The 11,699-nt window shown below is 41.8% G+C and overlaps 1 protein-coding gene across 1 annotated transcript; it reads right to left on the minus strand.

The window, feature by feature from the left end:
- Positions 1-8,485: 8,485 nt before the first annotated feature.
- Positions 8,486-11,440, minus strand: LOC122403880 (protein ALP1-like). The gene is made up of 2 exons (XM_043407677.1): positions 10,886-11,440; positions 8,486-9,864 (listed from the first exon to the last, which is right to left on the minus strand). Exons 1-2 carry the CDS (start codon positions 11,345-11,347, stop codon positions 9,043-9,045), a joined length of 1,284 nt encoding a protein of 427 aa, XP_043263612.1. The 5' UTR covers positions 11,348-11,440; the 3' UTR covers positions 8,486-9,042.
- Positions 11,441-11,699: the final 259 nt, after the last annotated feature.

The raw sequence follows: 11,699 nt of genomic DNA on the forward strand, positions 1-11,699 counted from the left end.
ACGTTAAATGCAAAATTACTGATATAATAAGTGCTTAAGCATTGTTGTACTTACCAAATATGAGATGAAGAATGAATATATAATACACAGTGAATGTAACTTAACTATATATTATATGGGCAAGTAAATAGAATATATACTGTTGCGCCGGGACGGGGTGTTTCTTATTGAACTCATTAAAATACAACTAGACACAACACTAGAAACTTAGAACTGATGAGTAGGGAACTTTATTAACAGAGCTTTGTCAACACGTCTTTACTCCACGAGGTCTCTCGTCGTTCTCCTCTTTTGAATCGTTGCCGGTTCCTCTGGCAACCGGAAGGAACGGGCTCTCGCTTCCGCTCGTTCGAAGGAGCAGTTTCACATCGTTGCGGAACAGTGTTCACGTTGCCGCAACGATGCATCTTCAGTCCGTCGCAACACTGATCCCCCTCTTCAAAACGCGGACGTCTCGACCGCGGCAGATTCAGCTCGGACAGGCAACTTCAGTATGAACCTCCAACCTCCAAATGTGCCTCAAGTTTAAACCACCTCTGTCTGTAAAGTAAATAAACGAATAGATCGAACATTTACCTGAGTGGCCTTTACCAGACAGTTAGCGCCTTGACATTCGTCCTCCGTCTCAAGGAAAACCACTCAAAAACCTTGAGCAAGACGCCGGTGCAACTTCCAAAATTTCTCTGCGAGAATGAAGAGATCCCGACTGCTCCTCGCCCTTCCCCTTGAATACTTGCGACTTGCGCGCTTCTTTCTTGACGTCTTCTCGGATGTGAGTTCCCCCAGCTAAACGGAACAGCCCCCCTAGAGATGTTCCCCAATCATCAAGGAGAATTTCCTCGATGAAATGGTTGTCCGGAACAAACTACGACTTTGCAGTCCGGCCACCAGAACCCCATCCGGATGGAGCCCCGGCTGTGGGGTAACCCTCCCGGTGAGGATTACGCTTCCACGACCGTTTGCGACACGCAAAGAAGAGAGGCTGTCCGCCGCCAGCAAGTAACCCCCACCCTAGCCTTCTGCGACGAAACGTCCTCTTCTTGGGCGAAGATGTCGGCCATCCTCCTCGATCCTCATCTCCCTGCATCCTTGCAGGAAACCTCCCGTGAATCGTACCGAGCGAGTCGATTCACATATACGACCCTTAGATTGGATTTCGGGGAACGGACCTTACGGAAAACCAACTCATCCAGCCGACTCCTTACGTCGCCTTCTTGTCGCCACCTTCAGCAAAGACCTTGGCAGGGGATCCACAACATCGAGCACTTTCCCTTCAGAAGGTGCCCCTACGAGCGCCATCCCTTCAAAAGGTGCTCCCACGAGCCCTATCCCTTCAAAAGGTGCTCCGACGATCGCTCTCCTTCCAAAAGGTGCCCTGGCGAGCCCTATCCTTCCAAAGGGTGCTCCCACGAGCCCTCTCCCTCCAAAGGGTGCTCCTTCGAGCGCCGTCCTTTCAAAAAGGTGCTCCTACGAGCCCTATCCTTTCAAAAAGGTGCTCTTCTTCCCTTCTTCAAAAGGTCCTTCCTTCGCGGACAGCCATAACGATGTCGACATACACCTTCTAGATCTCCTCGGCGATTCCTTCGACGCTTAACAATCATCTTTCCGTACGACGGGGTGGAAGAAGACAAAGCCGAAGTTTCTCCCTCTATGCAGACTTCTTCTGGCTCTTCTTGGGGCAGTTCCACCGCATATGTCCCGCGTCCCCGCAGCTCCAACATTCCATGGACCTCTCGCCTCCAGTCTCTGCTGGTCTTCCTTCTCCGAATCTTCTTTTACGCGACTCCCCCTCCGAAAAAGGAAAAGACTTGAGATACCGTTCGGGTCTAATAAACGGCGTCGACACCGCCTCGACAGCTTCGATCTCTAGAGCTCTCACAACTGCGGCTCGTAATAAGACGAAACCGCCGAGTCGCAACGTCCGCTTCATCTCCTCATTGGCTAGCGCGGCAATGAACTGAGAGGCCGCGAGCTTGTCCCTAACTTCGACTGGGCAATCCCCAAACGCGGCCTGAGCTAGCCTCTCAATTTCCGCCGCCAAATCGGAGATGGACTCCCCTCTCCGTTGTTTATAATTTTGAAACATTACATAGTTTAGATTAGCCAAATTTCTCATTCCAAAACGGAATTCCAAGGCCATAATCAACGCGTCATAACTAAAACGTTTCTCAACGGGGAGAGTCGTCAAAATGCTTCGAGCCGGCCCCTCCAACGATGAGACCAAGGCCAAAGCCTTCCTTGGTCCATCCCAACGATTTGCCTCAGCGACCGTTTCAAATTGAATTTTATATTCCTCCCAACAAGATTTCCCATCATACATGGAGGGCTTCAGAGTGTAGCACAAATCGGAAACACTCTGATTCCCCCTCTCCACACTCTGAGGGGCTGGCTGCGAAACCGAAAGGCCCGCGAGCCCGATAGAAGATACAGGCTCGCGCTCCCTTTCGCGGACCGGAGCTCCCGAAAGCCGATCGAGAATACGCGCGACATTCGAGGACAGGACCTGATACTGGCCCTCCACGGCTCCAATCCTCTCCTCGACCGCGGCATCTCTGGCCGAAGCGGCAGCCCTCTCCGTCATACGCCGATCCTCAGCTCGCTCGCGTTCCTCCACGAAAATTCGCTGTTGCTCCTGGAACTGAGTGGCGATATTCCGCTGCAACCCCTCCAGAAGCGACTCCAGCGACGACAGAGCCTCCGCCCCGGCAGCAGAACGAGTCTCCATCCCACTTCTGACACCACTGTTGCGCCGGAGCGAGGCGTTTCTTGTTGAACTCATTAAAACACAACAACTAAACACAACACTAGAAACTAAGAACTGATGAGTAGGGAACTTTATTAACAGAGCTTTGTCGACACGTCTTTACTCCACGAGGTCTCTCGTCGTTCTCCTCTTTTGAATCGTTACCGGTTTCTCTGGCAACCGGAAGGAACGGGCTCTCGCTTCCGCTCGTTCGAAGGAGCAGTTTCACATCGTTGCGGAACAGTGTTCACGTTGCCGCAACGATGCATCTTCAGTCCGTCGCAACAATACTATAATATAATAACACACAATATATACGTATAACACAATCTAATTACAGTTAGGAACAAAAGTATTGGCACACCTGACTCTTCATTATAGAAACGCATATAAATCAAAGAAAAAACACAGAGTTAGGTTAATTCTTTTTAGTAATTACAACTATTAGGTTTATAGTTTGAGAATATTATAAATTTATTTATACTAATTTATTACAAAATAAAAAAGAATAATAAAATGCACATTAATGGCAGTTTTTAATGGAACAAAAGTATTGGCACGCTTACAAATAGATGGTATATTATTATTTATTTTATATAATTTAATATTTCGTGAGTAATCCCTTATTGTTTATAACGGCTTTCAATCTATTTGGCATGGAATGCACTAGTTTTTTTGTAATTTCGGGACTTATTTTATTCCATTCTGTCATCAATATTTCTTTCAATCGTTGTCTATTTGTTATATTATGTTTTTTAATACATTTTCCTAAATGAGCCCAGAGATGTTCGATCGGGTTTAAATCTGGGGATTGCGGTGGGGTTGGTAAGGAATGTGGGGTATTAAAAACTATCCATTGCCGTACCAAATAAGCGGTATGCTTGGGGTCATTGTCCTGTTGAAAGACATATTGTCTCCCAAGATTTAATTTTTCCACGCTTTTTTTTAGATTATTTTTTAAGATATCTAAATAGACATATTTGTCCATTATATTATCAATAAAAACAAGCTCACCGACTCCACTTGAGCTCATGCAACCCCAGACCATCACTCCACCACCCCCGTGTTTAACAGTGTTCTGAATGTTCTTTGGGTCTAGTTCGGTATTAGATTGTCTCCAAACTAAAGTGCGTCCATCATTTTGAAAAATATTAAATTTAGACTCATCAGAAAAGAGCACTGTATCCCAAAACTCGTTTTCTTTATTAATGTAATCATTTGCAAACTTTAATCTTTTTTCTTGATTAATTTTATTTATAGTAGGCTTTCGTCTAGCAACTCGCGATCGGTATCCTACCTTGTTTAATATTCGTCGAATAGTGATTTTATGTACTTCTTTATTAAAACTTTCGTTTATATTTGCCGCTATTTCTGACGCAGAACTAGATGGTTTTCCTTTTACAATATTAATAATTTTTCTCTTTTCTCGTGCACTCAATTTTTCAGGTCGACCACATCGCGGAGCACTTACAAAATTTTCTGTGTTAGAAAACCGTTTAATAATACTTCTAATTGTAAAACGACTTCTATTAACTATATTTCCTATAGACGAGTGTACGTACACTCCGCGGATGAGACGCGCTTGCTGTGTGACGCGTCGACGAGGGTCGTAAGTCCTCGTTACGAATATTTTCGACACCCGGTAGAATGCACGTTTAAGATCCCTACGTCCTGTTAAGTTGGGATTAATTGGGTTTGAATGAGCTTGACAACGTGTGCAGGAAAAACTATATATTTTTGTATAATACACTTAAACTGTGTTCGTGAAAATTATTTCGCGTGTTGTGTTACGATACCGAGTTCGTGGTATACTGGTCAAAAATCAAGCCCCGCCCGGCGATCGGGACCCTGGCTATATACCCCTGGTCCCGATCGTCTTTTGGATTTTCTTCGCGCCGGGTGCAAAAGTTCGAGGCGCGTGCCGTGGAACATTCTCGGTCCTTCGAGGGCCGAGAATACTCCGCGACACGTGCAATCGATCGATTTTGCACCCGGCCCGAATCGGTTGCCCCCGGCACCGTTTCTAACGGACCTCACCGATGAGTAATATAGAAAATAGCAAACATATAAAAACCAAAACAAACTACATAATTAAAATATATAAGCAAGATTCCGTGTGCTATGGAACAACGAGTATGAATGCCCCTCATTAAACAAATGTAAAATAATTTTTCGCTCAGCAACAGTCGTTTCTTTGCCTTTGCGCTCCATTTTGCACGTTTTCACGTTAGATTTTGTAAATAATTGAATAACGAGAAAACAAATAAATGCTATCGAAATCAGGGGGTTTCCCGAGAAGGAACAATGTACCAACCTTATAAAAATTTCATTCTAGATCCTAGACAAAAGCATTTTATTTCAATGTGCCAATACTTTTGTTTCATTGAAAACTGCCATTAATGTGCATTTTATCATTCTTTTTTGTTTTGCAATTAATTAGTATAAATATATTTGTAATATTCTCAAACTATAAACTTAATAGTTATAATTGATAAAAAGAGTTAATCTAATCCTGTGTTTTTTCTTTGATTTATATGCGTTTCTATAATAAAGAGTCAGGTGTGCCAATACTTTTGTTCCTAACTGTATATATGTATATACGAAATAACACAAACTAAATATATACGAAACAAAAATAAAATACAAGTTCTCAATCTGGAAAAAGTGCTACGATTCTTTCACGATGCTGATGCTATGCTCTCTCGAATGCAAGTGATTCAACTGAGAGCTAGCAAAAAGTTCGAATGCTTATCAATGGTTGTACAATGTAAACAACGCGTAACATGAGCCTCTGCACTCTTAAGCCGCGTCCCCACTGGGTCGGCATTTGCCGTTCGGCACGGCCGATCGGCAAAAGCCGAGAATTGCGTCTACACTGCGTCCGCATCTGTCATCTAGCACGGCCGATCGGCACCCTAAGTACTTCTCGGCAAAGCCAAACACTGCATCGTCTTGGATAGCATGGCTTGAAAAGCCGAACGGCATGCCGACGAGTCGATCGGCACGATGTCGGTAACCATCAAAAGAGATCGTGCCAAGACACGAGAGCACGAAAGTTTCATGTCAATTTCGTTCCAAAACCATCATCGAGATACAAAGATACAGGAACTTTAAACATTAATAACTTTTTAACAAAGCCTCCATCAACAAATTGGTATTCTTTCGCGATCGAACGGAAAATTTCACAGCGCGACGATTGCTACCTCCAGTTCTGAAAGGCCCAGGCAGGGCCATAAAGCCCCGTCTTGTAACCAAATATGGTCATAGGCGAAAGATTTTTTCCTCGTGCCCATATTTTTGCATAGTCGATAGCCTTTCGTTCCATTCAACGACGGAATTTTCCGCAACCCCCACTAACTGTTCATCCCCTGCACTAGTCGACGAAGTCAGTGTTCCGTTTGATTAGCTCAGGTTTTTACGCTTTTTTATGTTGCCAGATGTGGAACCGTTACTTCGTCGCGAAAGTCCTCGAATATTCCGCATCTGGCAAATTTTGTTGTAAAATAATTTAGTGCTTTGTCGAAACGAAAGCGCTAGGCCCGAGTTGACCAGCGAAGGGCTATATTGTTCCGCGGGTGGTACGGTCTTCAAGGCCAAACGTCGCACAGTGTGACAAGTATATGGGAGTTCGGGACAAAATTAATAACTCCTAAACTATTCAATTTTCGACTTAAGGCCTCTATACTTTTTTTAAGAGGATACAAAGATGCATCGATTTATGACCAAAAAAATACAATTTTACAAAAAAAATTAAGGTGATCTTAACAAGTAATAAGTAACAATAACAGTAACAAGTTTCTTAACGGCAATGAAAAGATTAATTGTTTTTATTGCCCACCTATGACATCGTGGCAAAGGTGGAGCGATTTATAAATTATAAATACATACAGTTTGTATAGCAATTATTCTATGTGGTTTCGACAATAGTGGTACTCGTCGGAAAACAAAAATCAAGAATATCAATTTCTTGACTGAGGCTTCGTTAAAAAGTTATTAAAAAATTCTACGATACGGTCTTTTCTACGATACGTTTGCTTTAACGGTTGTACGAATTAGCTTTTCTACGATTTAATTCAACGGTTTTACGGATTGGTCGATGTTTCCGGAGCCCGTTTCTTCCTCCGATACGCGATTTTGGGGGTGTCAACCGAATTTGGTATTAACTTTTAGCTCGACCGATTGGTCATCGACTAAGGGCAGGAGGACCCATTTTCACACCCCGTTTGGGATGAAAACTCTTTCCTCATACCTGAACGTGGTGGAGGAAGACTTCCAGGTCACCCCCAGAACGAGGGTGCCCGAGGTTTTCTCCCCAAGTCGAAGGTTACGTTAATTTATCGAAGAAAAAACGGGACTCCGGATTAGGACGCGACGAGTGGCCGCGCGTGTTTGACAGCTGTTTTATGGCTATATTGTTCCACGAGTTGGCGATGGTCGTTGTAGAGGACCGTGCCACCTACGGAACAATATAGCTTTTCGTTGGTCAACTCGGGCCTAGCACTTCCATTTCGTTAATGCACTCGATGGTTTTACGACAATATTTGCCAGATGCAGAATATTCGAAGACTTTTTCGACAAAGTAACGACTCCGCATCTGGCAACATACAAAAGCGGGGTTAAAAATATAACAGTAACCTTAATTTTTTATCGAAAATCAATATGTTTTTAAATTTAAGCAACTGCAATTTCTTGTTGGTTAGACACTGATTAACTTCGATACGAAACATTTTTTTGTCACATCATCGAAAGGGGCTGAAAAATCGTGGGGACTAGTTCGTGCCCCACCCTGTATATTGTTTAATATCGCTGATTTTGATTATTTTCTTCGGTTTGAGCAACTTCGAGCAGTTAAAATTGATTTGCATATGACGTGTAATATGCCATCAATTACTTAGTGTGCAAAAAATCACAGAGGTACTTTGAGGTACTTTTCTTAAAAATCCAGTCAATGTTGATAAACATTTAACATAAAAAAATTGGGACAAATTGTTAATATTGTAAAAAAGTCATTCTGCAGTTTGAAAGGACTTATAATACTGACCGTAATTTACAAAATTCAAATTAATTAGATAAACATTTGGCAAGTGGTACGTGTTTAAAAAAATGCACCAAAAACTGGAATAAATTTCAAGCATTATTATTGACAACAAATTGGGAAATTCATTCCAAATTGTCGGTAGTATTAAAATCTACGTTCCTTTATTAGTATTTTAAGATATAATAAGCTATGAATTTTAGACTTCAGTTTTTTCATTTTTGTTCATTGCTCGTCACACTGTGCGTCGGCCGCTCGGCAACGACCATTGCCAACTCGCGGAACAATATAGCCATAAAACAGCTGTTAAACGCGCGCGGCCACTCGTCGCGTCCTAATCCGGAGTACCGTTTTTTCTTCGATAAATTAACGTAGCCTTCGACTTGGGGAGAAAACCTCGGGCACCCTCGTTCTGGGAGTGACCTGGAAGTCTTCCTCCACCACGTTCAGGTATGAGGAAAGAGTTTTCCTCCCAAACGGGGTGTGAAAATGGGTCCTCCTTCCCTTAGTCGATGACCAATCGGTCGAGCTAAAAGTTAATACCAAAATAGGTTGACACCCCCAAAATCGCGTATCGGTGGGTGTCCGAGCTGAGGAAGAAACGGGCCCCGGAAACATCGAACACAGTTTGTCAAAACGTTAAATCGAACGCATCGTATAAAGAATCAGCTTGTGACAAATCGTTTAGAAAAGTGGCAGTGTGCTTTAATCGTTTAGAAAAGTGACAGTGTGCTTCAATCATTGTGCATTATTTAAACGTGCTTCAGTAAGTAAATTTGTATATTGAATTGTATAGTAAATTTATATTTGTATTAATTTTATATTTGTATAGTACATTTCTGAAAATGGAAAACGACTGGACAAATGAAAATGTCCTGCAACTGATAGAAATGTACCGTGAACGCCCTAACTTATGGGACTGTCAAAACAACAGTTACAAGGATAGAAACAAGCGGCATGATGCGATAGTAGAAATTGCAGTGTCTTTTGGCATGACAAAAGAAAAAATAGAAAAAAAAATGAAAAATTTACTTAGTCATTTTGCGAGGGAAGTGAAGAAAGAGAAAGAGAGCATGAAGTCAGGCACTGGCGCAGATGACATTTTTAAAAGTAAATGGTATGCCTATAAAAGCTTGTCATTTTTAAAAGACAAGAATAAAGCAAGAATGACAGTTGATACGGAGAATAAGGTACGTAATAAAAATACATTCTTTATATTGACATTCCATTATCATTTTATTGTTATGGCACAAATATCGAGAAATTATGACTTTTCATACTGCCACGGTACAGCTCCTTCTGCCGATGAGAAGTATTCTTTAAACTCCTCTCTCACTTCCTGCGCTTCCGCTGAACTTTTGCGTCCTATTTGTGTGAAATTTGTCAATGTTGATCCTTGTAATTCTGCCCTCCAAGCAGCGGCAATGACATTTCCAGTCTCGGAACATTCGCTGTCAAATGTTCCTGGAGGATTATAAATATTTTTTGATCCACTTTTTCTAAGAAAATTATGTAAATAAACTGATGCTAATGTAACTTTAGTTGCTGTATTTGGTTGCAACATCATCGGCTTTCGAAAAACTCTGAATACGGATGACAGTATGCCGAAAACGTTTTCCGAAATTCTCCGTGCCCTACTCAAACGATAATTAAAAATCCGGGTTTTTGAATATTTTGCTTGAACTCCTGGATATGGTTTCATTATACTTTGGTTCAGCGGAAAAGCATCATCTCCTACGAATACAAACGGTGTTTTTCGTGTTCTTCCTGGGAGAACACAGTCGGCAGGCAGTTTCATTTTTAAATCGGTCAGTAATGAATTAAATGATGTATTTTTTAATACTCCGCCGTCAGAAATTCGTCCCTGACATCCCACATCACAATAAATAAAATTGTAATTGGCGTCAACCACTGCGAAAAGCACTATACTAAAGAATCCTTTGTAGTTAAAAAATTCTGTGCCGCTATTTAGTGGTGCCTGTATGGATATATGTTTTCCGTCCATTGCTCCTACACAATTAGGGAAATTCCATTTGGTGTTGAAATCTTTTGCTACAAGATTCCACTCTTGCTCATTCTGAGGCATCTAAAAAAATTAATTGCCAAACATTAACTTATTTGCAGGTTAACAGCGCATTGGAATGTTCGGAGGAAGACTCCGATGATAATGAAATTGAAGTTGAGGAAGACTCTTCGGATTTCATTAATGCAGAGAGTGAAAAATTTGTGTCGCCGAAAAATATACCATCGAGGAAGAGGAAAAATGATGGTGATGCCAAAGAAGCGTATAAAATATTAAAACATATGTATTCTAACAAGAAGACAAAAGACGAATACGACCTTTATGGCGAACAAGTTGCCATAAAAATTAGGAAACTGCAGACTCCACAATCCAGGGCAATAGTGCAGCATTTAATTAATACCACATTATTTGAAGCGGAAATGGGAAAATATAATAATTTTCCATCCTTCAATAACCCTAACCCTAACCCATACACACATAATTACACATCCCCTATTTCTAGTAGTTCATTTCCTTTTACAACACAATCATCAAATAGCCCTCAATCCACAATAAACATACAAGTGCCGTCTCCATCACTTACTCCTACATTGTACACCTCCACTCATACACCCCCATACACCTCCACTCATACACCCCCATACACCTCCATTCATACACCCACATACACCTCCACTCATACACCCACATACACCTCCACTCATACACCCACATACACCTCCACTCATACACCCACATACCCCTCCATTCATACACCCACATACCCCTCCACTCATACACCCCCATACACCTCCATTCATACACCCACATACACCTCCACTCATACACCCACATACACCTCCATTCATACACCCACATACCCCTCCACTCATACACCCACATACACCTCCATTCATACACCCGCATACACCTCCACTCATACACCTGCACAAAATATAGAACATAATTTTGACACTTCATAAATATAGGATAGAATCTAGTAAAATAAATTATGTATTGTATTGTAAATAATAGTAATAAATCTAATATAAAAAATAGGATTAATTATTTAATATTATAACTAACGTGATCCAGCAATACTTACTTTTATATAATCTTGAAGTACATCAATGAGAGCTTCACATACTTTTGGAATGATTTTTGAAATTGTTTGTTTTGAAATTTTAAATAAGTACATAAGGGAGTGATATGAATCCCCTGTTGCCAAAAATCGTAATGTCACACCAAGACGCACTTTTGCAGGGATTGCTTCCCTAAAATTTGTGTCCTTCGCAGCAATTTTTGACCCGATTAAATTTAGCAATTGTTCAAATTCAGTAGAGGACATGCGGAAAAAATTTTTAAAGCCACCGTTACACCTGTATTCCAGATTGATTGCGTTTACGTCGTCCAAAATTAAATCTTTCATCATATCACTGGCACTATATATTCTTCTGCTACGTAAACTCGGACGCATCCAAAATCTTCGTTTTTTAGGCATTTTTTTTGCATTTGCTATTACTATAACTGCAGCAGCACCAGTTATTATTTCGTCGTCACTGTACATTTTTTGTGTACTGAAATGGCTTTTCCGCGGTGCATAGCAGTGGCACGGCCGTGCCGCCTTGTGCCGCCTTTTGCCGAACGCTGTGCCGATCGGCAGTGCCGATCGGCAAATGCCGAGCCGTGCCGACCCAGTGGGGACGCAGCTTTAAGATCCGCTGGGTGGTCGGCAACGCGTCTCGTGCGACGCGACTCGTCGCTGAAGTGCGTGTCACGCGACGCTTTAAACTGTAATAATTTATCGGGTGGGATGACGGGGGAAGTGAATCTTGCATGATTTTATAGAGAAATAACGCTAGAAAATATTCCACTTTGGTAGAACGCACAACTCTTTAAAACTTTAAAGATACCCCTTG

The sequence above is a fragment of the Colletes gigas genome, unplaced genomic scaffold (assembly GCF_013123115.1).
Source record: "Colletes gigas isolate AHSC1104 unplaced genomic scaffold, ASM1312311v1 Colletes_gigas_Sc00083, whole genome shotgun sequence".
Lineage (NCBI taxonomy): Eukaryota > Metazoa > Arthropoda > Insecta > Hymenoptera > Colletidae > Colletes > Colletes gigas.